We start from the raw sequence: 27964 nt of genomic DNA, 5'->3' as shown, positions 1-27964 counted from the left end.
CTCACGCCCTCTCCGCCCACTGGGCCATACCATATAAAGAGGAGGAGCAAACCTCTAGGTTTCAGGACTTCTCTTTCAGATTCCCTGTCCCGCGTTACAGAATGGCCTCGGTCACGCAGCACAGACAGATTTTTATTAGCGGAAGGTAGATCTACCTGGTGGGATCCCGAGCTCGGGCGGAGGACGGTCGGCGCCGGCGGGGCGCCCCCTCCCGCCGAGCTGGTGCGCTCCGGGCGGGGCCGCGCAGTCAGGCCGCCAGGGCTGCCCGTCCCGCGACCAGTCCGCCGCCAGCCGAGATGCTGTCACCGCTGTCTGCACTCCGTCGCGCCCTGCTGGCCCGCCCCTGGAGGGCGGCCGGGTGAGTGAGCACCCGTCCCGGCCGGCCCGGCATGGCGCCTGCTGCCCGGGGTTCCCAGGGTCGCTGGGCGGCTCCTCCGCGCGGGACGCCCACCTTGTGGGACCCTCCAAGTACCCAGCCGGGTACCCAGGGCTGCTTTCTGCCCGAGCTCGCCCCCTCCCGCACCTAGTCCTTCTCCCCACAGGATCCCTCAGTCCCCTCCCGTCGTTCTCAGTGGTCACCTTCCTTTAGCTAAGGGATCCCCTTCCCGACACCTGCACCCGGTGGGGGTGCTCGGTGCTGGCGTCCCAGGCTCAGAGAGTGGCCTCCTTCACTCATTCTCCTCCTCGTGCTAGATATTCAAATTCTCTGGTTTCCCAGTGGGGACCACTTCTATTTTTAGCACACCACGCCCCTCTCCTCCCCACCGTAATCGCACATTCCGGACCCCCTCTGGTCTTCCGGGAGTCCTCTCCGCCGGGATTTCCACCTCTCCTTCTCTCTTCCTCCTACTTTTCCAAGTTAATTGTTAGAAAAGACGGACTCCTTTTCCCTGGTAGGTGGAATGATATTTACGCAGCGCTAGGCATTTGGCGTGTGTCCTACTGTGTTAGGATTAAAAGATTTAATACACGTAAAGTGCCCTGAACCGGGGGCGCGGTCGTCATCATCACTTTTATTTAAACTTCTCACTGCCTTGAGGCATAGGCATTATTATTCCAGAAAATGAAGAAACAGAGGAGCTGTTCCAGGGTGGAGTGCCTCTAAATCCAGATTTGCAAACCTGGGCACTGTGGAGCTGGGTTCCTGGACCATAGGTGCTCAGTGACAAAGGGTCTAAGAACCCTTCCTGCCCTAAGCTGGGAGCGGGAGGAAGCTGGGGCATCCACTGCCCCAGAGGGGCTCATAGGATTCTGGTGGGGCTGACGTAGGAACTGTGTCCCCTCTGCCTCGATTTTGAGTTTGGTTTGCCTGGCCCCTAGAGCAGTAGCTGGCCATACCGCCCCCCCCCCAAGTTCAGCTCTTTCTGAGTTAATCAGTGTCTCTCTCCCTGCCCCCAAGGCATAAGTTAGTTTTAACTTCTCTGTGTGTTCTCACAGGGAGGGGATAGGGAAGGACACAGAAGAGGACATGGGACACAGAGGCTTCTCTTCCAAACTACGATGGGCCAGCCCCACTTGCCAGAGCCTGGGCATGGTCCCATCTGCAGCCTCTCTGTGCACTCTGAGACCACCCCTCTCAGAACCCAAATGGAAGCCCCAGATAGGTAGGGCCATGCAACAGATGCATGTGCTGAGTCCTGGGCAGATGCTCAGCATACTGCAGGCAGAGAGAGCGGCATTTATGGTGAGTGGGCCTGACGGGTTTTCAGCTCAGTGAGGGGGAGAGATGTAGACATAAAGCCCTCTAGTGGAAACCAGTCTGCATTCTAAAGAAAAGCCCATAGTACAATTTGCCAAGCCATGGAGTCCCACAGGCCCAGCGCTGCGCTATCCCCGTCTTACAGATGGGGAGTCGCACCAGTGAGGCAGATGTAGGACCAGAGTCACAGTTGACCTTACTTCACGTTCATGCTCTTAATTACGAGGCCCCTGGAGGTGAGAGGAGAGAGAGTATTTTGCAACAGGTTACACAGGCTCAGGCCACTTCTCTGCCCCACAGCTGTCCTGGCTGGATGCCGGAGAGGGTTTCTCAACCCTGCACCATGAACACTGGAGCCAGGTAATGTCATGGGGACTGCTTTGAGCCCATGGGGTGCCGGGAGCACCCCTAGTCATGACAATGTCTCCAGATGTTGCAGTTTATCACCTGGGGAGCAGAATGGCCCTGGGTTGCCTAGCTCAAGGACAGCTTTGGTGTTTGATCATTTGTTCATTTATTTGACACATACACAGGAGACACCTGTGGTGCGCTGTGTCTGCCTTGATAGAGAAACAATTCTAGGACATTTTTAGTGATAGCTCTCAGTGTCCTAGAAGTTAGACTCTAGTACTAAGAAAATCTGCATTTCAGGGGCTGAGGCTGTAGCTCAGTGGTAAAGTGCTTGCCTCGAATGAGTGAGGCACTGGGTTCAATCCTCAGCACCACATAAATATGAATAAAGGTCCTCTGTGTTCCTCTACAACTAAATAAACATTAAAAAGAAGAAAAAGAAAATCTGTTTTTGAGGAATCAGCAGTGTTTCCCTTGCTGACTTGAATGCTAGGAATTTCAGCATTTTTTTTTTTGACACTTGTTAGTTTGTTTTCTTTTTTCATTCAGTTAGTATGTGTGTATTATAAAAAGTACAGATAGTGCAAAAAAGAATACAAAAATCACATGCAACCTCAACACCCAGAGTAGGTACCATCATCATCTTAATGACGGTCCTTTTTTACTTTCCATGAATGCATACAGTAAAAGCCATAAAAGTGGACTCAGTGCGAGGACAGGTTGATCATCCCAAATCTGAAAATGAGAAATGTCCCCAAATCTGACTGTCTGCACTCTGATGTGACACCAGAAGAGGAAAATTCCTCACCTGACCTCGTGAGACAGGCCATAGTCAAAATGCAGGGGCACTAAAAATATTGTATAAAGTCACCTTCTGGCTGTGTGTATAAAGTGTATGTGAAACACAAATGAATTTTGTATTTAGACTTGGATCCCAGGCCCAAGATATCTCATAAGTATATGCAAATATTAAAAAATCTGAAACCATGTGAAATTTCTGGTCCTAAGAATTTTAGGTAAGGGAATCTTCAGCCTGTATCTTTTATTTTTATTTTTTTCTTGAATGCTGGGGATTGGACTCAGGGCCTGGTGTGTGAAGTGCTGTGCCACCAGGTCACATCACCACCTATACATTTCGTAGCTTCTTTTCCTTTTTCCCTCGGCACAGACTTGTCCTCCCTACTGTATGTCCCTGGGACTCCAGAGCTGGGTGTGGCAACTGCTAAGCCCTGGACAGACCAAGTGAATCGGGTTGTCAGTGAGCCCTTTTGTCCACATTTATTACAGAACAGTTTTGAGACATCACTATGAACATGTGGCCTTTGAGGATGGACTCAGGGATGTGGCTAGTGACAGTAGCTAGCATGTGCCTTTCCGGAGGATGATTTTACTCAGCTCCTGGCAGCTTACAATGTAGCGGTTACATCCCCGTTTCACAGATGGCTGATGGGAATGCAGGAAAGCTTGCCCAAGGCCTCAAGCTGGCTGGCACTAGGCCTCCCTGGCTGGCCTCCGTTCTCCATGGACCCTGACTTCTGCCCTTTTCTCACTGGTGTCAGTAAATAAAAGACCTGGCCAGGGATGTTGTCCGCTTACAACAGGTGCCAGCTGCATCCCTTGCCTGGAGATGATTCCTGCAGTCTGCTGGGGGTTTTGGGATTGCACCTGCCTACCACCCCTGGGCCCTGCAGGTGTCTGGGGGGGCGTGGGGTCCCTTGACACCCATCTACCTGCTTGATTTTCATAATTTCAGAACCACCCAGTGTGTGCCCAGCTTGCTGCCTCCCGCATGGGCACAGGCTGCCTGGGCTGGCGGTCGCCCCCTGCATTCCCTGGGCGTGCTCTGCTCTCAGACCCCCTCCAGGCAGTGGCCAGCGCACTCAGGGCTCCTGGCCTGGGGGGCGCTCTGCTGACCACATGAACAGATGCAGTTTTCATGGCCTCAGCAAGGTGGCTGTCCTCTGGCCTTTCTGTGTCCTCTTCTGTGAAATGGGGACAATCCTATAACAGCCGTGGAGCAGGTGATTGCACGGATTAGTGCTGGTGCGAGCCTGGTACCTGGCGTGTGTTCTGTGAGTATTCGAGTGCAGAGTGAGGAAGCTGCAACTGCCATACTGCTTCTGAAGTCGTTCAAGCCCCCACTCAGCAGCTGGCACTGGCCGCCCTGGGGGCACTCTGCCAAGGACACCCAGGAGGTGCTGGACAGTGGCTATTGGCATGGCTCAGATCCTGGCCACACCTCTTAAAAGCTGTGTGGCCCTGGGCAGGCTACTTGATCTTGCTGAGCTGCCTCGTGTTATCCTGTGCAAAATTGGGAAAATCAGCAGCCACCTTCCAGGGTCATCTCTAGAGTGAATGAGTTCACAGGTGGAAGGCACTCTGGAGGGTGCCCAGCACCCAGAAAATTTGGCAAATGTTGCTCTGATTATCATCCCCTCCCACCAGTGGGGTGGGTGCCCTGGGTGACCGGGCAGCCCTGAGCAGGAGTACCTGGGGTGGCTCAGGGCAAGGGCCTGGGACTCAGGTGTCCCCAGCCCCCTTTATTCTCACTACTGTGGATGCAGACTCCTGATTGTCCCCAGGCTAGGGGAAGACACCTGCCTTCCTGGGGCCTCCAGAGCCCTGAGCCCTTTCCTTTCCTGGCAGAGGTGACAAATACAACCGAAAGACCCCTGGCTGAGGCGCAGTGCCACTGGGCAGCTGAGTGGCCTCGGGCAAGCCTCTACCCATCTTGGGGTGGCCTCTTCCACAATAGGAGGTCCTCTAGCTACACCGAATGGCCAAGGGACTGACCACGGGCCTCTGAGATGTACAGGGGGGCGGGGGGGCTCTAACCATGGACTGTGTCCAGAGGAAGGAAGACCTGGAGCTGTCATCTGCTAGCCGTGACCGTGACCGTGACCGTGACCGTGAGCCATGAATGAGTCCTCTAGTCTCTGAACCTCGGTTTACGCCTGGTCTGGGCCCGGCGCCCGCCCCCCGCTCCCGGCCCCTAATTGCAGTGATAAGGAGGATTTGCCTTATCGGCCCCAGATAACAGTGGGTCCAGCGGGACTGAATGAGCAAGAGCCAGCTTCCTTCCCATTTCTCTCCTCTTGGCCCGCGGCGGGGGGGGGGGGGGGGACACTTGTGTCCACCCCGGGTGTGATGTTAGCGGAAGAGCACTGGCCTGCGAGTGCTGTCCTGGGGCCCAGGGCTCAGGTTCATTGCTCTCGCAGTTTCTCTCAGTTTCACTGGGCAGAGTGTGGGGCTTGGAGTGCCCAGTGGTGGACAGGGTGGACCCGGCCACTGCGTGACCCTGTGGCCTGGAGGGAGCACAGATGGTCCATCCCTGTGATAAGTGTGTCCCTGGTGCTTCAGGAAAAACGCAGGGCCGCGAGATGATCCCACAGGTGCCCCACTGGGGCCTCGCGGCCGGCATGGCAGGGTCATCCCACGTAAGGAGGCCGAGAAGGCCAGGGTGACTGGACTGACTGCGGGGGGCCAGCGGGTGCTCGGCCCAGGGCTTTAAGGTGCTGACCTTTTATTTTAGAAGAAGGGAGAGGCCCGAGGGGCTGTGAGCGGAGTGTGTGCCTGCCCCCCACTTCCCTCCCTCCATCAGACTGTCACCTTAAAATAGCGCCACACGATGACATTTGGCTGGCCGTAGGCACATGTGCCATGGTGGTCACCGGAGATGATAATGGAGGTGGAGGATTCCTGCCACCTGGTGAGGTGGTGGCTGCGGGAGCTCACAGGGCTGTGCATCCCGTGTGGGTGCAGCTGGGCAGAGACCTGTGACCTGAACCAGACACGGCTACTGGGCTGTGCTTTTGTTCTGGAACATTCTATATATTTGAAAAAGAGCTGATTGTAAAGTGGGCACCGTGTCCCCTGCAGCAGCCTCTCACCGCTCAGGTTCACAGTGTCACTTCATTGCAAGAGGCCAAGGCCAGGTGCGCCGGGCATGCTCTGTGACATTGCACAACACGGAGCCCCGTTGTTAAGCGAGGAGTGCCTGCGTGGCTTTGGTTGTGTCTGGAGTGGCCACTGCATTGGCCCGGGCGGGAGCCGATGGCGCCTTGGGCTGGGGGGTGCCCAGGTGACTGGGGGCGAGGCCCTCCCCTGCTCCTCCTCCGGGGCTTTCTCAGGTGGCGTCTGCTCGGGCACAGCTCCGGCCACAGGAAGGGTGACGTGGGCTCAGACCCTGGCGCCTGCAGAGGGTGGGGAGGAGCCCTGGCCGTGGGGTCCCTGGGTGAGCAGAAGCGGGTGCCCCAGGTGGTTAGGGGGACCTGAGTCAGGCTCAGACCCTGCCCCGCGCCTCCTCCCCGCAGCTCGGGAGCGTGAGCTGCTCTGAGAAAGGTGCAGGTCCGTCCTGCGGCCGGCTGTCCCTGGGGCTCGGGCCGTGGGCCTGAGTGACGGGGAGCTGACGGTGCCCTGCCCAGTGCCCTCCATGGTGTGGCACGGCTGCGTAAGTGAGCGAGTGAGGGGTGTGGACCTGCCCAGAAGGCCCCTGTAGATCCTCGTAGAGGCCCACGTCCTGTGAATGACCGCCCCCACCTCACCCAGGCCCAGAAAGGTGCCGCTGTGAAGTCAGGAGCCGCCCAGGAGCCAAGAGCAAGAGTCTGCCGCCAGTCCCTGCTTCTTCCTGGCTGCGGTTGACTGGGCTGAACTTTGAACTGGTCTCGGTGGCCCCATCCACACTCTGGCTGATGGACAGCTGGGCCGGGGCCTGGAGACTTTCTAGGCACAGAGAAAGCCTGTGATCCTGAGGTCATGGTGGGCCTCTGCCCTGTGGCAGGTGGAGGGAGGCCTGCAGGATTTCTGTTTCTGGCACTTCCTGGGATGGGCAGGGCAGGGAAGCGGGTGTCCTGTGGTCCTCTGAGTTGTGGTGGACGGTGGTGCTAACCTTACCGCACCCCGCGGTGGAGCACCCAGGCCTGTCCTGGGAATGTGATCCTTGGGAACGTCTGGGGCCCACTTGGCCTTTGAAGGCCTGGCCGGAGCGGAGGGTGAGTGCAGGCAGGGCCCCCGGGGCTGGCAGCAGTGTGCCCGGGTCTCGAGCAGGTGCTGGTGTTGGCTCCAGGTTTGTGGCTCCAGAGCCCGGGCTTTCCCACCAGCAGGGAATCCGGGGCCCAGAGGCTGGAACTGAATCAGGTGGAAGGGGGCAGTGTGGATTTCTTTCTTTTTCTTTCCTTCTTTCTTGGTGCCAGGGATTGAACTCGGGGCGCTTAACCACTGAGCCCCGGCCCCAGCCCTTTTTTATATTTTATTCAGAGACAGGATCTCTCTGAGTTGCTTAGGGCCCTGCTGTTGCTGAGGCTGGCTTTGAACTCTGGAACCTCCTGCCTCAGCCTCCCAAGCTGCTGGGATCACAGTGTGGCCACCACCTGGCTAGCAGTGTAGATTTCTGTGGCTTTGCACTTGTAGCTCACAGTACCATTTCAAAGAGGGACAGTCACTCGCTCAGGGTCACACAGCTAGTGGGAGGGGGCTGGATGGGAGCCCGGACCCGCTTTCTTCCTTTGGCTGGGGGAAGGCTGGCTCTGGCTCTGTGGGGGAGAGTTGGGAGAGGAGGAAGGCCTGGTGCTCAGCTGCCCGTCCTCTGTGCCACCTGCCCTTCCTCCAGCCTGGAATGTGCTGCCCAGAGCTTCCCCCGCCTCCTTGGGGGCACGGACTACCCTCCCGGCCACCCTCCCCGTTCCTCATTCCGGGCTGCCTTGGGTAATGCTGGTGTTTATTTCCTGACTGTACCTGTCACTGGGGGGCCAACGGCTGAGGCCCATCTTGATCACCGTTGGACCCTCAAGGTCTGGAATGTGTCCAGATTTGGTCGGTGCAGAGCGCGGGCACAGCCTGCCAACCGGGTCCTTCCTCGAGGTCCCCCAGGCTGGGCCTTTGAGGCCCCAGAATCCTTCCCAGGGAGAAAGGACTCCTCCCCCAGCCCGGCCACTGTGTCCTCCTGCTGGGCCTCGCCAGCCCACACAGCAGCACCCTGACACAGGCGCTCCCAGGCCTGAAGGGTGAGGCGCACGAGCCCACTTCGTCGTTTTCGTCTTAGCACAGACAGAAACAAGGTCACCGTGCCACCCACACATGCTGGGCCCCCCTCTCTTGTTAAATAGGAACTCCCACTCTGCCCAGTCACAGAATTACCCCAGCGTCCACCCAGAGCCAGCCCCGGCCTCCTGGCCCTCCTCCAGATGGCCGCAGCAGAGCCAGGTCCTGCACTGCCGTGTCCCTCCCACTGAGGCGCCCTGGGCAGCCTCCGACCAGCCCGGCTCAGTCCGTGCTCGTGGCTTGGGGCCGGGAGCACGGCACCAGGGCAGTTGTGCCTGGGTTTGTCTGGCTCGCATCCAGTCCCTCCTCATTTTGGGCTCAAACTAGTCATTTTCCTGTTAGGACTCAGTGACCCTATTTCTGTGAAGGGGCTGCTGGCGAGGCCGTCCGTGCCGCGCTCATCGTCCACGTTTACAGAGGAGGACACTGGACCTGGCCCAGCAGACCCTAGAGTCCTGCTGCCCCCCGGGGCCCCCAGACATGGTGGTGGTCACAGGTCATCAAGGTTTGGGGCACCTCTGGAACCAGACAGAGACCCCTAAGCCAGCCCTCCCTGTCACTGTGAACCGGGCTCGGGCCACCTGCCCAGATCCCCAGCCACCTCCTGGGCGTCCTTGCCACCCGAGTGCTCAGCTCCACTCTGGGGAACTCGGCTCTTCCCGTTCTGGGGGTGCTCAGCTCTGGGACGTGCTGCCTGTTCAGCTTCGGGAACGAAGTCCCTGGGTCTGTGGGGCAGGGTGGCACCTGGGGCTAGAAGGGACAGTCGCCGGTGTGTGTGCAGAATCTGCCGACCTGGCTCAGCCACTGGACATTTAAACTTGAGATGACCATGGGGTCTGGACAGAGTGTTCTCACCGAGGAGCCATGTGGCGTCTCGGAGGAGGAAGGTCACCTGCCCAAGGACACACAGTGGCAGGATGGGGGCTGGTGGGTCTTGGGCCCCAAGGCCGGTTCTTCGCCCGTCCTGCCCATGGACCTCAGGCCTCTGGGCTGGCCCAGCACCCCCGGGGCAGGGGCCTGGCCGCGGTGGCCACTGCTGACTGCCTTTCTCCCCCACCCTGGGCGCAGGCTGCGGTGGAAGCACAGCCCCTCCCTGAAGGTGGCCAACGAGCCCATCTTGGCGTTCACGCAGGGCAGCCCCGAGCGAGAGGCTCTGCAGAAGGTAACAGGGTGGGCCCCCGAGGGTGCAGGGACGGAGCGGGCAGCCCCCAGCGGCCCGAGGGACCAACCTGTGCCCGTGGCCATCGCCCCTTCTCCTGCCTCGTCCCCCGGAGGCAACCTGGGTCTGGCAAGGGCTGGGCCTGGAGGTGGAGGAGCTGGAGGCGCAGGCGACAGCCAGGGGCCCTTCACAGCCTCTTCGGCCCGGGTCAGAGGCCGTGTCCAGAAGTCGGACATGAAAGTCATTTTCTAGGCAGTGGCCACAATGTAAACACGAGGAGCTGTCACATGAATTCCAGGTGTGGGTGGGGGACCTGGCAGCCTGGCTGCCCCTTTCTGCAGGGTGACTGCTGCTGTCCCCGAGGGAGCATGTGCTCCCAGGTGACCCCAGTTGGCCCTTCTTGTCTGGGTCCCCACCTGGGCAGCTCCGTGGCGGACTCCTTATCAGGGCTTTCAGGGGGAGATGGAAGGGCAGCCAGTGCCCATCCACGCCCTGTCCCTCTCGCCAGGCCTTGAAGGACCTGAAGGGCCAGACGGAAGCCATCCCGTGCGTGGTGGGGGACGAGGAGGTGTGGACGTCGGACGTGCGGTACCAGGTGTCGGTAGGTGCCGTGGGTGGGGAGGCTCAGCCCGTCCCTGAGTGTGTCTCCTCTGACAGCTCATGAGCATGGAGCCTGTGGTCTCTGCCATGGACAGGCCACTGTCCCCTCCCCGATTTGAATGCTGTGGACCCCTAAAATGTGCAAAAGCAGAGGGCACCCCTGCTGTGACAGGCAAGGTCGGGGAGGGGTATGACGTCTTCCCGTGTTCCTGGTGGGCCCCAGGGCTGGGAGCTGAGGGCCAAGCCGGGCCCTGAGCCCACCTGCTGCGAGTTCATCCATCAGAACCCGGCGTCCGCCTCAGGTGGCCCAGGAGGTCCACAGGTGCCTGATCTGCAGGAGTGAGGGGCCGACCCTGAGCTGAACGGGGTGGCACGTTCTGGCTCTGTCCGGGGGAACCACTGGACGGGACTGGAGGGATATTCACCCATGAGCCTCTGGGTCTTGCTCTATGGTATGAGGTGGCAGCCCAGCACCCACTCCTGGTGGAAAGACCCGGGGAGGGACGTGAGCGTCCCCAAGCCTGGAGCCAGCAGCTGGCAGAGCGGGATCTTGGCATATGTCTATCTGACTACCAAGTCCACGCTTCCCCCGAGAGGCCGTGGCCTGTGGTCCTTGCCTCACTCGTCCTGTGGCAGGTGCTTGGCAATCTTGCAGAGGAGGGACGGGGTGGCCGGGCCACGGAAGGCCCCTGGGGGCAGGGAGAGAAGGAGCGTGTCCAGGGCCTTCCCTGGAACGTCCTCCTGGGCGGTGACCACACTCTTCCCTCTTTTTTCAGCCCTTCGACCACAGACACAAGGTCGCCAAGTTCTGCTATGCAGACAAGGTGAGTCCTGGCCACCCTGGGTCAGGGTGGCTGTCCTGGCTGTGCCACCTGTGGGGGCCAGACTCAGTGACTCTCTCACCTGGCGTGTGGGTGGAGGCAGCAGGCGCTGAGTGAGGCCCTGGGTGGAGGCTGACGGCCAGGAATCCGGAGTGAACTGGAGCCAAGTGAGAGTTGCCTCAGCCCAGGCTGGGACGTCCCCAGACATGCCCACTGCAGGGGGGCAGACCTTGGCTTGGGGAGGAATATTCTGGAAGCCTGAGTCAGGGCAGGTGAGACGGATGGAAATTCAGGCACGGGACTGGCCTCAGGGGAGCGAGCAGGAAGGGATGGGGCCAGGAGGGGCCAAGAGCTGGGGTCTTGGGGCGTGAGGGTGGTTGGTGTGGGGCAGCAGGCCTGTGCTGCAGGCTGCAGGACCCTCTGGACCAAGACCCACAGGTCCCAAGAACAAGGTGAGGCCTTGCTGGACCCTGAGAGGAAGCACCGAGGGGCTCGGGCCGGGCCTTGGTGTGCTGGCCCCCCCAGCAGGTCCTTCAGACCCCAGGCTGACGGCAGCGGGCTCTGAGCTGCAGCACCCAGTCAGCCAGGGGACAGGCCTCCGCAGCTGTGGGGACCAGAGGCCAGGGGAGCCAGGGCCTTCCCTGGGGGAAAGTGGCTTCCCCTCACTCTGCCCTCCCCCGGGGCCCTTCCTGCTGCAGGAGGCGGTCCCCAACCGTCCCCTCTCTTTAGGCCCTGCTCAACAAAGCCATCGAGGCCGCCCTGGCCGCCAGGAAAGAATGGGACCTGAAGCCCGTGGCCGACCGGGCCCAGATCTTCCTGAAGGCCGCAGACATGCTGAGTGGGCCCTGCAGGGCCGAGGTCCTGGCCAAGACCATGGTGGGGCAGGTGAGGGGCGGCGGCCCTGGGGCTGGGCTGGGAGGCAGCTGGTGGGTGCTGGGCCCTGTGGAGACCCACCAGTGACCTCAGGGACAAGCTAGTGGCAGGACAGAGGAACGGAGAGTATCAGACTGCTGCAGTCCTGTCCCCTCTGTCTCCTCTGTCCCCCTCCCCCACCACCCGGGCCAGGCCTGTGGTGCTTTGCCTGGACCCGCAGCCAGACCCTGGTGCCCCTCTACCACCTCCAGGTCACTCCTGGCTCGGGAACCACCAGGATCTCCCCGTCACCGAGAGGAGAGTCCCCAGACCCTACCCCGTGTCTAGGGCCCTCTGCCCTCCCCAAGGCTGCCCTGCTCTGCTGCAGACTGTTGGGACTTGGCAGAGCTTCCTGGGACGACATCCCGGGCATCTCTGCCCCTGCCTCGGGCCCGACCCTCCTCCCTGAGGCTCCTGAACCTTTCAGGCCCCCAAGGGCTCATTCTTGGGTTTTTGTATTTTTATTTTTCATGTTGAGAGGGTCAGCTCTGCTCTGTCCTCCCAGAGCGTGCTGTCCCTTTGTCGGTCACAGCCGTGCTGTGCGGGGGCACCCTGTAGGAACGCTGTCGTGGCGCTCAGCCTTCCTGGGCTGTGCATCGAGTCCTGGAGGAGTCTTAGCTCCTGCTCAGCGGTTCACAGGTGCCAGGCACGGGAGCTGCTGGCAGTGGTGTGCTGGGAAAGGAGCCCAGCGAAAGGGTCAGTTCTGCCCCCAGGACCCCAGTCTTAGGGAGCCAGCCCACCGGGTTCCTGAAGGCACATCAGGGGCTGAGCCCAGCCTGCCCAGGGCCAGGGTGTTTGCCCCTCCTCTCTGCTGTCCCGTGGTGGGAGCGCCCTCTGCTGCACAGAGGTGGGACGGCAGCTCCACGTGCTACCCTGAGAGTTGGAGCCACACCGGTGGGCGGGAAGACAGGTGGGCACACACAGGCACAAGTGGTCACGCTGGCTTCTCTTGTCATCTGGCTTAAGACTCGGGAGCTTCTCGGGAGCACCCTGCACACCTTAGCCCAGCTTCCTTGGCTCCATATCCCTGACCGGCTGGGTACATGCCGGTGACCCTGGGTGACAATCAGGGTCCCATCTGGAAGGACTCATTCTTGCTGCCCAAAGACCATCCCCCAAGGCTCCCACTGGCCATTTGGAAGAATGGCAGTTGCAGGGAGTCAGTTGTGGGTCTAGAGCCCTCAGCGTCCAGCACACGATGTCCCTGCCTGGTCCCCAGCCGTCCCCTCCCCCTTGGCTGGTGTGGGCCTCTCTCTGGAAGGTTCTGGTTCTGGTGTGGTCTGTGGATCATGATCACAGATCCGGGCATCCCGCTGGATCAGAGGTGCTGGGACACTAAGATGTCACGTGCCTGGCCCCAGCAGCCAGGTCCCCATTCAGCCCAGAGGTGTTGGCCGCGGGGGAGGCGGTTCCGGTGTCTGAGAAGCAGGGTCCTTTCCCTCTCTGTCCCCGCGGTCAGGCCTGGTCAGCCCACTGAGGGCTGCCCATCCTGCTGGGACCTGGCCGTGCCTCGTGAGGGAAAAGGGTCAGTGGGAGGAACATCGGTGGCCACTGAGCCCCGGCCGCCCACCTGCAGGGCAAGACTGTGATCCAGGCGGAGATCGACGCCGCCGCGGAGCTCATCGACTTCTTCCGGTTCAACGCCAAGTTTGCGGTGGAGCTGGAGGGGGAGCAGCCCCTCAGCGTGGCGCCCAGCACCAACAGCGTGGTGTACCGGGGGCTGGAGGTACGGAGGTGGGCCCGCGGGGGCTGCGGGGGCGCCGTGCCAGGGCTCACGGTCCCTTCTTCCCCAGGGCTTTGTGGCGGCCATCTCGCCCTTTAACTTCACGGCGATCGGAGGCAACCTGGCGGGGGCACCGGCCTTGATGGTGAGGACAGCAGGACGGCAGCCCTGGTCTTGGCCCTAGTCCAGCAGACAGGCCACCACGACCTCGGTGGCTCTGGCTGTGGGGAGCAGCACAGAGGGAGGTGGCAGCTGGGGTGTGGCTTTGGGGTCCCTGCCTGGCTTGACTCCCAGCTTTGTCCCTGCCTGGGAGACCCCGGGAGCCCCTGGGAGCCCCTGGACTTCTCCGAGGCAGTTTTTCAGCTGCAGGGTGGGAACAACAGGGAGCCCGGTGACAGCTCTATGGGGTTGGAGCTGTGGCCCGGAGCAGGGGACTCTGGCTGCGGTGGTGGTGATGAGCTCAGAGCACTGGCCATGTGCTGCCGTTAGACGGCCTCAGTCCCATCATGCCTCTTGTCAGTGACAAAGCTGAGACAAGACTGAGACTGAGGAGGGACCGGCGGGTGGGCTGGGGCTCAGCAGGTCTCGGGGCCCATGGTCTTTGTTGGAGTGGAGGCAGATGTCCCCTGTGAGCTCCGGTGTGACGGGGAGACATGGCCGACCCCAGGCAGCCCGGGCAGGAGGAGGCCGGTGCTGTCGTAGGGCGCACCGGGCTGGTGACACCTGGGTGTGAACAGGGCCATCCCGTGCTCTGCACACCAGGGCACACACCCAGGCATCCATGTGCCTGTGGGGCCACACGTGCCCTGACCTGGGACACGTGCAGAGGGAGCCTGGAGCACTCGCCCGGCTGTGCCCAGAAATACCGAGGACAGACCTGCCCGGGCCAGTAGGCGCGGCTGCCCGAGGAGGGCGCCCAGGGGTGGGGGAGGCCGGGCTGGACTGGGGCTCCTTGGCAAGGGCTTTCAGAGCGCAGCTGCAGACACCTGGCAGGACATCCTGGCCAGCACAGGGCCGGGTGGTCCCAGCTGAGGGACGGCCATGCTGTGGGTGGGAGGGGGTCAGGGTGGCGGCCGTTGGCCTTGGGAGTGATTGCCACCTCCTGCAGGGCAATGTGGTCCTGTGGAAGCCCAGCGACACGGCCATGCTGGCCAGCTATGCTGTCTACCGTGTCCTCCGGGAGGCTGGCCTGCCCCCCAACATTGTCCAGTTTGTGCCAGCCGATGGGCCCACATTTGGGGACACCGTGACCAGCTCAGAGCACCTTTGTGGCATCAACTTCACAGGCAGCGTGCCGTAAGTCCCCGGGTGTTAGGGCACGGTAGCCTCCTCCTTCACAGAGGTCACCCACTTCCCCCCATATGGCCCCCGTGGGCCCCTGGGCCTCCGGTTCTTCACCTGTCCAGCAGGACGGGGGCCCTGCCTTGCCGTGGGTCCGTAAGGATGGACTAGGGAAGGGCCCTGGGGGTGGAAGTGCAGCCTGCAGTGGTCAGGCCATCGTGATTCGCACGTTCCCCGTCACTGGAGGGACCCAGGGAGCAGGAATTGGGGTGGGGGGAAGGCAGGCTTCTTGGAAGAGGCAGCGCCAGGGGGAGGGGGAGGGGAGGCGCGTTCCCAGAGAGGGAGCAGCACAAGGGAGGCCGGAGGCAGGAGCACCCCGTGTGCCCTGGGGGTGTCTGGTCCCGAGTGGCTGGAGGGGGGTGTTCTGGGGCCACCTGGTGACCCCTGGCTCCCCGGTGGCAGGCACCATCCCCACATCCACTCACGAGCGGCTCTGCTCACGCCGAGGCTGGTAACGCGTGCAGGCAGCTCAGGGCCCGCTCAGGCCCCGGGTCACCGTCCCCCCACTTGGGGGTTTTAGTCCAGAGCCTCGTGAGTCTGGAGGGCGTCTAGACTGCGTGATGAAGGTCACGGGAGCCACCGAGGCTTTAAGCTCTGGAAGAGGCTGAAGTGACTCACTTCCAGACTGCGGTTGCCAGGGTTGGCCCTCAGGTGGGACCAGGCAGGTGGCTCTTTTCTTGACTCCTGTCGTGCCAGCCAGCCCCGAGCAATCAGCACAGTTTCATATCAAAATCCCAACGTTGATTCTCTGAGGACCTGGACACGCTGGTCACCCCGGGCCTTTGTTCCCCACATGGGCTGTTGGCTGGAGGTGGGCAGTACCCGAGGCCCTGGGTCTGCATGTCCCTGGTGTGGCCCAGTGGCTGTCCTGCCTGGCCTCCTGGGTCCCTGCATTTGCACCCTTTATCCAAGGTGACAGCTCTGGTGCTCTGCAGAGCGGTGTCTGTGGCCAGAAGCCACAGCCTGGGTAGGAGGACTTGGGCACTCGGGGAGGGGCAATGGTCGAGTCAGGGCAGAGATGGTGGTGTGTAGAGGCCTGGCCACGCAGCTGGCGCCTGCCCACTGTGAGGGTGTGAGGAGGGCTAGTGGGCAGGACCCTGCGGCCTCTAGTAGTAGGGACAGTGTTTACCCAGGTGGCCCCAGGAGGCAGGCGGGCCACGTGTGGGTCACTTTGACTTTGAGGAGCCCTCGGGTCATCTGGGCGAAGGTGACTGGGGGCAAACAGATGTCCCTGCCTGCAGCTTGGAGCCCTCCTGGTGTCCCTGGGACACCTCCGTGGCCTGTCACCCTCTCTGCTCGGCCTGGGCTCTGCCACCCCCTTCCACACCCCGGGCCGCTGGGTGCTGGTGGCAAAGTGAGAATTGCTGAGACGTCCCTTTTGCAGAAGTCCCGCTCTGCCCCCGCAGGCCCCCTGGGTCCCGCCTGTTAGCGGGCGGAGCGGGCCTGGCCCCCATTTGCCACGCTCTGCCGAGTAGCCGCTTAAAGGTGGGAAAGTCATAAATTAGTATCAGCTACTGTGTCGCTGGTTCCTGGGTGATTAGCATTTTTATTGTTTTCGGTGCTGAGGTTGGTCACAGCGGGAGCCTGGGGAGGAGGTGAGGGCCTCTGGGCGGCAGCTGGGGGCAGGAGCCTGATTCCTCCCTCGGGACCCTTCTCAGTTTGGCCTCTGGGCCCTGGGCACTGGGCCAGGACGCCCCTCGAAGGCACAGCAGTGTGCAGCCAGCCCCCACCAGGTACCTGCAGCATCCAGAGCTCTTGACTCGATGTTGAATTAATTACGAGACTGTCCTGCCATGTGGGGCTTGTCCTCTAGTTCTTAGGCAAGGTGAAGAATTTGAGGCTCAGAGGGGTTAAGCAATGAGCCCAAGAGTGCACAGCCTCACGTGTGAGTCAGGCTTGGAACCCAGCGCCTCCTGATTTCAAAGCCTGGGCCTTCTCTGCACCATCTTGCCACCCAGCCTCCCTTTCCCAGTGGTCACACTTGGCTCCTACCACCCCTGGGACCCCTGCCCACCTCCTGAGACCCTTGCCCACCTCTTCCCTGGGGTGTTCATTCCCCTTCATCTGCCAGGACCCGCCCCCCAGGACCCTCATCCTGAACTGGTGCCCTGACACCCGCCCTGTCCTCTGCTTCCAGCACCTTCAAACACCTGTGGAAACAGGTGGCCCAGAACCTGGACCGGTACCGAACCTTCCCACGCCTGGCTGGCGGTAAGGACCCTCCCCCTCCAACCCTGCAGGGCTGGGGACCTCCCTGCCATCATGAGGGGGGAGGAGGAGCTGCTGGCACCAGGGATCAGGTGCTAAGCTGTCCTGGGCCCCGGCACCGTCCAGTGGCGCTGTCTGTGATGATGGGACACGTACCTGCCTCTCAGGACGGTAGCCAGGAGCCACAGGTGACCGTAACACCTGAGTCGTGGCTCTTGTGACCGAATGGCTTGTTTTCTTCCATCGTATGTTAAATGCACTTGCCACGTGGGACATGGGGCAGGAGCAGAGCAGGGCCAGCCTGGGTGGTGATCTGCAGCAAAGACCAAGGCCAGTGCCTGGAGCCGGGAGGGGCGGAGGGAGCAGATCGGCCGCAGGCCCGGCTCTGGTGGCCCAGTCATGGTTTCCCCTCAGAGACGCAGCTCTGAGGTCAAGGGGTTTGGTCCCTGCTGGGTAACGAAACAGTGGGGTCCTCTCCGCAGGACTCGGCTGCTAATTCCCAGAGGCACCTGGTACACTTCAAGGGCAAGGTCGGCCATACAGTTTCCCAAACTCACGGAGCCCTCTGGAAGGTGCCGCCACCCCACAAGGGCATCTCCCTGCAGCCTCAGGGGCGACCTGGAGGGGCGCGGGCAGAGCTGGGGCTGGCGGTGCAGCCGTTGGGCCCCGGGGTGAAGTGGGCCATGGACCCCATTCCTGAACCGGCAGGAGCTTGGGGAGGGCTCAGGAGGCCAGCCCCCTCCAGGGCAGCGATGACATTTCCCCCAGTGAACCCTGGTCCAGCCTCTGAGATGAGCTGGGAGCCACCCGGTGGAGGACGTGGGGTCCTCTGTTCTCAGCCTCCTTCCTGCTTCCTCCCGACGGCCCCACGTGGAGCCCAGGCTCCGGCTCTCTGTCTTCTTGTCTTACAATGGGGGGATCCAGCGGACTTTGGGGAACTGCCACAGCCATGGGGACTGGAAGGCAGGTGACAGGGCTCTGCTGCTGTTGCCCTGAGTGGGGACATGGTGGCCAGAGGGTGAGGTGACCCTCCGGAAGCTCCTCACACTATGACCCGGGGCTGGGTTCCCACCGTGAGGAGGGAGGAGGCCTGGCCAGTGTGGACGCTGGGGCCTCCTCTCTCCCTCGTGCCCGCATCTGGGGTGACCTGGCTCTTGGGAGTCTTTGACCTTGGTCTTGTCTCTGCCCCTGTGTGGGACAGTCCCCGTTCCTTAGCTGTGTGAGTGGGAGCTGTTGACCTCGGATGCCCTTCACCCTCCTGGGCCTCTGTCTTCTCCTCTGTGGTGCAGGAGAAGGGCCTGGCCGTGGCTCCCAGGGGGCCATGTGTGGCTCCAGCCCTGCCTCCTCCCATGGCCACGAGGCCCGTGGACAGGCGTGGGTGGTGGCTGGGCTGCGGGGGAGCCGGGGACCCCTGTAATTTCCCCACCCGACTCCCACAGAGTGCGGCGGGAAGAACTTCCACTTCGTGCACCGCTCGGCCGACGTGGACAGCGTGGTGAGCGGGACCCTGCGCTCGGCCTTCGAGTACGGCGGCCAGAAGTGCTCCGCCTGCTCTCGCCTCTACGTGCCCAGCTCCCTGTGGCCGCAGATCAAAGGGCGGCTGCTGGAGGAGCACAGCAGGATCAAAGTGGGCAACGTGAGTGGCGCTGCCCCCCACCGCGGCCCAGCGGGTGCTGATGGGATTGGCAGCGCTCTCGGAGGGGGGCCCGGGGAGGGGCTCCTTCCTCCAGGCCTGCAGGGCCTCATCTCTCCTGGGTCTCCCTCCTTTGCCTCCAGCCTGCAGAGGACTTTGGAACCTTCTTCTCTGCAGTGATTGATGCCAAGGTAAGGGGCAGGAAGCAGGCCGTGCCTGGGGGCTGAGCCCCGGACTGGCAGAGAGAGGGAGACAGTGACTCAGCCCCACCTCTCCGAGCTGCCTGGTAGCCACACAGACCCTCCCTGGCCTTGGAAGGAGCAGAGTCTTCAGTAACCCTGGAGCCAGGTTCAGCAAGCCCCTCAAAATTGTGTATCTGTGTGTATGCACGCTCACACGCACACACAGGCAGCGCATGCACACTCAACATGCACACACAGGCAGCACATGCCTACTCACACACACACACACACACACACACACACAGGCAGGCCCTCCCATGTGCATGGGCACGCCCAGGTGCAAATGTGCACACGTTCACGCATGTCCATGAGAGCGCATCTCTGCAGAGCAAGATCTCTGTAGCCCTGTGTGGGTCCACAGAGTGTCCCCAGCACGTAGGTCAAACACCTACATGACAGATCTGCGCACGTGCACAGCCTTGAAGCCATCTGTGTGTCTGTGTTCCTACCCATGCAGGCGTGTCTACACCACACCCGCAGCTCTGCCACGGGCACACACACCCCCACGAACACACACACACCTGCCCCCAGTGTCCCCCACCTCACCCTCTGTCCACCACTTGTTTCCTTTGGGTGTGAGTGGGGGCTGCTGCTGGGTGACCTCCCAGCCGCCCTGACCCGCCCCTCCTCCACCCAGTCCTTCAGCCGCATCAGAAAGTGGCTGGAGCACGCGCGCTCCTCGCCCAGCCTGACCATCCTGGCGGGGGGCAAGTGCGACGACTCAGTGGGCTACTTCGTGGAGCCCTGCATTGTGGAGAGCAAGGACCCCCAGGAGCCTATCATGAAGGAGGTGACTGGGGCGGCCATCCTGGGCCTAGACGAGGCTCCTCAAGGTCTAGACATTTTCCCGGGACAGCAGGGCTGGCAGCTGCCGGCTCTTCCCCAGCCCCTCGGCGGCAGAGGGGACTGTGAGAGGGAGTGGTGTCCCCAGACATGTCCAGCACCCACTCTTCCTGGGGGCTCCCCATTTCCCAGGGCCTAACTGTTGCTCCCAGGTGTGGGTGTGGCAGGGTGCCGGATTGGAGTGTGTGGACGGGGCGGGAAGCTGGCCTCCACTGCTGTCCTGGAGGGAGCCCTGGGGAAGCAGCATCTGGCCCTTTTTGTGGGGGTCGAGGTGTGGCCTCGGGCGGGGACTGGGAAGCGGGAGGCAGACCTGGGAGCCCAGGAGGGCCTGACCTGGGCCTCTCTCCCAGGAGATCTTCGGGCCTGTGCTGACGGTGTACGTATACCCTGAGGACAAGTACCGGGAGACCCTGCAGCTGGTGGACAGCACCACCAGCTACGGCCTCACGGGGGCAGTGTTCGCCCAGGATAAGTGAGTGGCCTGCCCTGTCCCGCCTCCTGGGCTGGTGCTGGTACCGATGCCGCCCTGCTTTCTCCCAGTGTCTGCCCCTGGCCCCGACAGGCAGGCGGGTGGCCCTCACAGCCGCAGGGCTCTTTGTCCAGATCCAGACCCCGCCAGGACTGCTGAGTTGATCTCTAGGGGCCTGGTCAGGGCAGCTTTTGACAGACACAGGGATCTGGCAGTGGCCACTGAGCCCTGTGACTGCCCTGTGGCCTAGCAGAGGAGGAGCAGGGACTGCCTCACCGCGGTCCCTGATGTCCACCTGAGGCTCTGTGTGTCCCTGCCCGTGGAGCTGATCCACCCGTGTCTGTCTCTGAGAGTGGAGGTGGGATTGGAGCGAGAGGGCTGTGGGGTCTGGGAGTCCCCTGCTCCTGGAGACGGGGAACTGGACTGGACAGGCCCCTTCCTCCGGTGCCACTGACCCTTCATGTGACCCTGTAGGGAGGGTGCTAATCCCCTTCCCAGAGGCTCAGGGACCCACTGCCTGGCCCTAGCCACCTACCGCTAGCAGCCAGCAGTGCCACTTGTCCACGTGTGGCCTCGTGCTTAACTGGAAAGCCCGGGTGGGCTGGGCAGGGACGTGGGGTTGGACCTGGGGCCTGCAGGGCACCTGGGCAGGTGCTCTCCTCCCTGTGCCTTGTCTCTCAGGGACGTCATCCAGGAGGCCACAAAGATGCTGAGGAATGCTGCCGGTAACTTCTACATCAATGACAAGTCCACTGGCTCCGTGGTGGGCCAGCAGCCCTTTGGGGGGGCCCGCGCCTCTGGTGAGTGGGTCCCTCTTCCAGAGCGGAGCCGAGCTCCTGGCCAGAGACTCTAGATCCTTCCTCTCGAGGGTTTAGGCGAAATAGGAATGGCACGGGGTGCTAGGGCTTCCTGTGGCCGAGTGAAGGTGCCAGTTCAGTGCTCCCAGTGCCCATGAGCAAGGCCTTCCTGCTTCCCGTTCTACGGAGGAGGAGAAGAGGTGTGAGGAGGCTGAGATTCTGGCTGCAGCCCCTGCATTTCCCACCAAGAGGCTCAGGATCGCGAAATCTGGAGTGCTCCCACATCAGATGGCAGTCACAGGTGGCAGGTCCCTGGGTCACCCACGCTTCTGTCCTACTGGCTGTAGAACAGCCTCCTCCTCAGGTTCTGTATGATTTCGCTGTAACTTTCCACCGGAGAGGTCACCCACTGTTAGTGATTGATTCCAAAGGGTGTGTGTGTATGTATATTTACACTTTGAACTTCTTCTCTTTTAAATCTAGTTTTGAACTGACACATAAAGACATAAAAGTTGAACGGTATTAGTGGGGTGCCAGCGATCAGCGGGCTCCGAGTGACGTCTCGGACGTGTGCGCGTTATGTAATGTTCAAATGGGGTTAAGCACATCCATCTCCTCGAGCATTTTTCTTTATTGTGGAGACAGTCAGAATCCTCCTGGCTTTGTGTGATGGATGGCGTGTGATTGCTGCCTCCCATCAGCCTGCGGCAGCCCCCCAGAGCCGCCCGTCCTGTTCAGCCCCCGCCCTCCCTCACCCACTCTCCCAGCCTCTGGTTCCCGGCTCTCCCAGCACCCTTCATCGAAAGCCTGTCTTTCCCAGTGTGAGTCCCCAGGGCCTTCGGCAAAGCTCAGTTGACCGTGGGTGTGGCTGGACTTGAGGTTCCCTGCTCTGACCCATCGGTCTGTGTGTCTGTCTCTCAGCCAACACCAGGCTGTTTGGATGTCTGTTTTGAAGTCAGGTAGCGTGGTGCCTCCTGCTTCACTGTCGTTGTCACTCTGCTCAAGTTTACATTGGCTGTTCGGGGCTTTTTGTGATTCCGTGCAAAGTTTAGGGTCGTTCTTTCTTAAGGGTGCTGTGAAGAACTTATCGTGTGGCATCTGTCGATGGCTTCTGGCAGTGGAACAATTCTGATCCTCCAGTCCGTGAACGTGGATGTGTTTCATTCCTTGGGTGCCCTCTTCCATGTTTTCTGCTAACATCTTAGAGTTTTCATTGTGGAGCCCTTTCATATCTTTAGTTAATTTATTCGTAGGTATTTAAATTTTTTATAGCTATTGTAAATGGGACCGCTTTCTTGTTCTACTTCAGATAATCTGCTCTTGGCGAATGGCAATGCTACTAGTTTTTTTTTTATTATTATTTTTTATTATTGTTGATTTCGTATCCTGCAGTTTTACCATTGATTAGTTCTAATAGTTTTTTTTGGTGGAGTCTTTGGGATTTCTCCGTATGTTCTCTGTCTGCGGACGGTGACAGTTCGACTCGCTCTGTGCTGCTTTGGGTGCCCTTTATTCCTCCCCCTTGCCTGAGTGCCCTGGCTGGAACCAGAGCCACGTTGAATGAAGGTGCTGAACACGGGCGTCCTTGTCTTGTTCCAGATTTGAGAGAACGCCTTCAGCTTGATTTATTGTGGATCGTCTTTATTATGTTGAGCTCTGTTCCTAATTGGTTCAGCACGAAGAGTTGTTAAATTCCATCATGCGTCTTTTCTGCGTCTTCTGAGACGATCATGTGGTTCCACCTTCATTCCGCCGACAGGGCGTAGCGTCCTCCTAGATGGGTGTGTTCAGCAATTCTTGCATCCGTGGGATGAACCTCACTTGATCGTGGTGAATAATCTTTTGAATGTACCGTGGGTTCAGTTTGCTGGATTTTACTGAGGATTTTGCATCTGTGTCCATCGAGGATGTTGGCTGGTAGTTTTCTTCTCAGGTTCTGGTCTGGCTTGGACCTCAGGGTAATGTCTGTCTAAGAATGTATTCAGAGATTTCCCTGCTCTTCAATTTCTGGGAGTAACTTAAGAAGCGTTGGTGCTAGTTCTTACTGAAGTGCGGGGTAGAACCTGCAGTGGAGCTGCCTGGTCCTGGGTTTTCTTGGGAAGTGGGAGACGTTCATCACTGACTCAATCTCATTGCTTGTTATTTCTTTGTGATGCCATCTTGGTCAGGTTGGAGGTGTGGCTTGGTGGCAGAGCACTCACCTGGCACCGTGAGGCCCTGAATCCATCTGCAAAACCTCAACAAAACCCACCGTCTGAGTAAGGCATGTGTACATCCAGGGTTTGCTTCTCCTGGGTCCTCAGTTTTTTTGACATAGAGTTGTCCATGACGCTCTTTAGTGATCCTGGGTCATCACAGCAGGTCTGTGGGGTCCGTTGTAATGTCTCCCTTTTCCTGTCTGGTCTTGTCTGAATCTCTGTCTCCTTTCCTGGTCTAGCTAAGGGTCTGTCCATTCTCCTTCCTTCCTTCCTTCTTTTCTTCTCTCTCTCTCTCTCTCTCTCTCTCTCTCTCTCTCTCTCTTCTTCCATTTTTTAAAAATCTCTGTTTAATTATTTCTCCTCTAATCTTTATCCTTTCTTTCCTTCTACTGATTCTGGGTTTGGTTCTCTTTTTTCAAGTTGAGATGCAGTGGTAGATTTTTAAAAAAATATTTATTTTTTAGTTTTTTTTTTTTTTTTAGTGGACACAATATCTTTATTTTATTTTTACGTGGAGCTAAGAATCAAACCCATGATGCCAGGTGAGCGCTCTGCCTCGGAGCCCCGCCCAGCCCAGGGGTCGATGGTTGACGTGTACCTTTCTACTTCTCTAAACGTAGGCGCTGATTGCTATGAACTCCCCTCTTAGCACAGCTCTTGCCGTACCCCTCAGGTTTTGGTGTTTTGCTTCCATTTTTATTTGTTTCAAGAGACTCTTAAGTTTCCTTCTTGATTTCTTCCTGACCTTTGGTTGTTGAAGAGTAAGGTATTTGATCTCCATGTACTTGTAGGGGTTTTCTCATTTTAAATTCCAGTTTTATTGCATTGTAGTTGGAAAAGAGATACTTGATACAGTTTTATTTTTAATGATTTCTTGTGGGCTGGGGTGTGGATCAGTGGTGCAGTGCCTGCTTGGCGTGCGCAAGACCCTGGGATTGATCACTAGCACCACAAAGATAAATTTTGGACTGGGGTGTGTGTGTGAAACTAGTTTGTGGTCTGTCATGTGATGTGTCCTAGAGAACGTTGCTGTGCTGATGACAAGGGTCTGTGCTCTGTAGTTGGGTGGAATGTCCCGGGGCTGTCATTTGGTCTAGGATGCAATTTAATTCTGTTTCTTGTCTATTTTCTGTCTGGTTGCTGAAAGTGGGATGTCGGACGAAGTCCTCTACTGGTAACGTACTGGAGGGTGTCTCTTTCATTGGGTCTATTAACATTTGCTTTCTGTGTTTGGGTGCTGTAATATTGGTTGCATATTTATTTAGAATTATTTCCTCTTGCTGACCTTTATCATTATGTAATGGCCTTTCTTGTCTCTTTTTACTACTTTATTAAAAATATATATATATTTTTTAGTTATACACGGGCACAATATCTTTATTTTGTTTATTTATTTTTATATGGTGCTGAGGATCGAACATATGTGAGGCAAGTGCTCTGTCACTGAGCCACAACCCCAGCCCTCTTTTTACTTCTCTAATTTAGAATCTGTATCATCTAAGTTTGGCTATTTCAGCTTCTTTGGATTCTGTCTGCAGGGGTGCCTCCTTCCATCCCTTCTCTTTCAGGCTTGTGTACTCAGGGGCCAAGTGAGTTTCTTATGAGCAACATGTGGGTGGGTTTAAAATTTTTTTTTTTAATTTTTTGTAGTTGTAGATGGACAGAATGCCTTTATTTCATTTGTTTATTTTTATGCGGTGCTAAAGACCGAACCCAGTGCCTCATGTGTGCTAGATAATTCGATCTGCTTCTGAGCCACACCCCAGCCATTATTTAATTTATTTATTTATTTGGGAATCTGTTCAGTCGCTCTTTGCCTTTGAATGAGAGAATTTAATCCACTCACATTTAAGGTCATCATCAACAGGTGAGGTCCTACTGAAGTTGTAGTTTCTTTCTCATTCTCGCACAGTCTTCGCTTGTGGTCACGTGACTCCCTGGTGGTGTGTGTTGATTCCTCCGTGTTTATTTTTGGTGTCTACTACACCTTTTTTGCTTTGGGATTCCTGTGAGCCTTCAAAACTATCTTTTGATTATAACAACGGTTCAGAAAGGAGAGCAACTTCATAGGATCATAAGAATAGAGAGAGAATATCACGATAAAAACTCTGGGCCTGGGGACGCCGCGCAGTGGTCGAGCGCCTGCCTAGCACGCGTGGGGCCGGGGGTCTCATCCCCAGCAAGGAAACCACCTGCCACCAACCACTGCGACCCCGGAACTCTGCCTGATGTCCTGTTGTACCTGTTTGTGTTGCTGATCTCTCAACTTATTAACGTAGTTATTATTATTTCGAATTGTCCTTTTTTTTTTTTTTTTTTGGTTTTATTATTAGAGACTCTGCAAATGGTTTCTGCCCCGTGTTTACATTACTAGAACATTCTGAATATATCCGCCTCCTCTTACCAGTTTTATATTTTCCAGTGTTTTCTTCTTAACGTCTTTTTCTTGGGGGAGGGGCACTGGAGACTGAGCCCAGGGTACTTAAGCCCTGAGCCCATCCCCAGCCCTTTGTTTTTATTTTGAGACAGGGCCTTGCTAGGTTGCCAAGGCTGGCCTTGAATCTGCGATCCTTCGGCCTCGGCCTCCCGTGTTCCTGGGATTACAGGCACGTGCCGCTGTGCCCAGTTTAACATGAGAACCTCGTGCCAGTCCCCAGGCCTGAAAGGCTTCTGCTGAGAAGTTGGCTCCCGGGGGATTAGGACCCCTGTGTGAATTGTTCCTTTTCTCTTGCTGCCTTAAGAAGCTTTTCTTTAACTTTCACCTTTGAGAACTGAATTATCAGATGTCTCGACTGAGTTAACCCTGGTGACCTTTGGCCTTTCTGAACCTGGATCCCTCTAGGTTTGGGATGTGTTCTGTTACTGTGTCTTTGAGATGCTTTCTGCCCTCTGGTATTCCTAAGTGCTTCTTGGACCCCTAAGAAGGAGGTCACAAAGAGCATGTTATCGGGGTTTTTATTTTTTTCCCAGTGCCGGGAACTGAGCCCAGCACCTGGCACACGCTAGGTAAGCACTCTACCGCTAAGCCACATCCCCAGACCTCACAGAGTCTACTTAATTTTCTGATTTATTTTTGGTACCAGGGATGGAACCCGAGGTACTGGGTACCTCCCTCGTCCTTTTTTAATTTTTTATTTTAAGGCAGGGTCGCCCCAAGTTGCTTAGGGCCTTGCTAAATGGCCGAGGCTGGCCTCGAACTTGCCATCCTCTTGCCTCAGCCAGCGAGTGGCTGGGATTGTGTGCAGCACCGCACCCGGCACAGGGGCTGTTTTAAAGGGTTCAGATGAACGGCCGGATGAAGGGGCAAAGGCCGGAAGGTTCCTGAGTCATGGAGTCCGTACTGCACCCTCCCGTCGGGGATGGGCTTGTCCGTGGGAGACTCGAACCCGGGTCTGCGGGGCTCCTTTCGTAGGTGCCACTGGCTAAAGCTCTGGCCGTCAGAGCTGCGGTCAGCCTCGTCTCCGCCCAGTGACCAGGGGCTGAAGGTCCAGCCTCCGACACGTGGGTGGCTTCGCGGGCGGCTGCCCCCGGCGTGAGGGCCAGAGGCACATTCCTTCCTGTCTGCGACACACCAGGTGTCCGGCCCCGGCAGTGCCCCCTCAGTGCCCCCTGCCGCCTGCCCATCAGCTCCCGCCGCCCATGCACATGGCCAGGTGCCTCTGGGCCTTGGCTGCGGGAGCGGGGTTTCTGCCCAGTGGCCTCCGCGGGGTCTCCACGCGCCCTGCCCCGCCCCCGCTGCCCCCGCTGGTGACCTTCATCATTGTGTAATGGCTCCTCTGCCTTCGTCTTTCCTGAGAAAACCAGAGCTGTCTTCTCCACAGGAACCAACGACAAGCCGGGGGGTCCCCACTACATCCTGCGCTGGACGTCGCCCCAGGTCATCAAGGAGACGCACGCGCCCCTGGGGGACTGGCGCTACTCATATATGCAGTGACCCCCGTCACCTGTGTCCACCCAGACCCCTGGCCAGCTCCTGTGGACAGCTCCCCTGGACAGCCACGCTGGACGCCCTCCTGGTCCCTGGTGTCAGGTGCCTGGGGAGGAACAGGACACTGTCCCTCTCCTGTCGGCCCTCCTGGAAGTCCCATTTGGCAGGAATGACCCTGGTGCCCAGCAGGTTCTCTGTCCGCCCCCTCCCTGCACTGGGCCCGATGGCTCAGGGACATGGGAGACAGAGGGAGCAGCTCTTGGGAGCCTGTGGGGAAAGGTGGCAGCTCTGGGCCCCAGGGAGCCTCACTGCCCGCAGGCTCGCCGCCTTGGCCAGGCCCCTGCAGGTGTCCCGGTGAGGTGTGGCTCGGACGGCGCCTCTGACCTTGCCCTCCGGGGCCTGGCCTCTCACCCTCCTGGCTGTGTCCAGACCCACCTGAGCCAGGGCCCTGCGCCCAGCCAGACGCCTTCACGCCGTGCCTTCCTCCAGGCCGTGCTGACCTGGGCCCGCCGCTCCTGGCCACCTGCCGCCGGGTGGGAAGGGACGGTCCTGTGTGGGCTGGTTCCCAACACCCTGCAGGGCCTCTGCTCTCGGGCTCCTTAGCCCTCCAGTGCCGCCCGTAGAGACGTCCACCTCAGAGCCCGTCTCCGGCCAGGAGTCCCCTGCAGAGCCCAGTCTGCCCGGGCACATGCTGATCCTCTGCTCCCAGACGTGGCCGGTGGACCCCCTCCTTAGTGTGAGTGGCCTGGGGCTCGCCCCTCAGTGCCCGGTCGTGGGGGCAGCCAGTCCATGGCTGGGGCGACTCCTCCAGGCTGGGTGCTGGGTGCCCAGGAGGATGACTTTCCCAGCCCAGGTGGGCACCCCTGCCGCCTGGGCGTGGGCTCTGTGTCCCTCAGAATCTGTCTGTCCCCCATGAGGGCCGGGGGTTGCGGGAGCAGCTGGCGGAGTCCTGGTTCTACACTGTGAGGTGGGGGCGGGGTGCACCGTGCCACCCAATAAAA

At 59.2% G+C, this 27964-nt stretch overlaps 1 protein-coding gene across 1 annotated transcript; it reads left to right on the top strand.

Annotated features, from left to right (window-relative positions):
• The first annotated feature begins 140 nt into the window (after nucleotides 1–140).
• Aldh4a1 (aldehyde dehydrogenase 4 family member A1) lies at nucleotides 141–27964 on the top strand. The gene is made up of 15 exons (XM_026400822.2): nucleotides 141–358; nucleotides 9158–9251; nucleotides 9757–9849; nucleotides 10625–10672; nucleotides 11399–11554; nucleotides 13158–13307; nucleotides 13375–13449; nucleotides 14413–14600; nucleotides 16783–16856; nucleotides 18293–18489; nucleotides 18630–18677; nucleotides 19366–19518; nucleotides 19922–20043; nucleotides 20722–20840; nucleotides 26857–27964. The coding sequence occupies exons 1-15, from the start codon at nucleotides 297–299 to the stop codon at nucleotides 26967–26969; spliced, it is 1692 nt and encodes a 563-aa protein (XP_026256607.2). The 5' UTR covers nucleotides 141–296; the 3' UTR covers nucleotides 26970–27964.

Source organism: Urocitellus parryii, chromosome 11 (assembly GCF_045843805.1).
Source record: "Urocitellus parryii isolate mUroPar1 chromosome 11, mUroPar1.hap1, whole genome shotgun sequence".
NCBI lineage: Eukaryota > Metazoa > Chordata > Mammalia > Rodentia > Sciuridae > Urocitellus > Urocitellus parryii.
This window is presented reverse-complemented; position numbering and strand designations above follow the sequence as displayed.

Excerpts from the sequence above, each read along its gene's own strand:
- Aldh4a1 (XM_026400822.2), top strand. The coding sequence starts at position 297 with ATGCTGTCACCGCTGTCTGCACTCCGTCGCGCCCTGCTGGCCCGCCCC. Across the intron at positions 359-9,157 it reads CGCCCCTGGAGGGCGGCCGG|GCTGCGGTGGAAGCACAGCC; the intron begins GTGAGTGAGCAC and ends CCCTGGGCGCAG. Across the intron at positions 11,555-13,157 it reads CCAAGACCATGGTGGGGCAG|GGCAAGACTGTGATCCAGGC; the intron begins GTGAGGGGCGGC and ends GCCCACCTGCAG.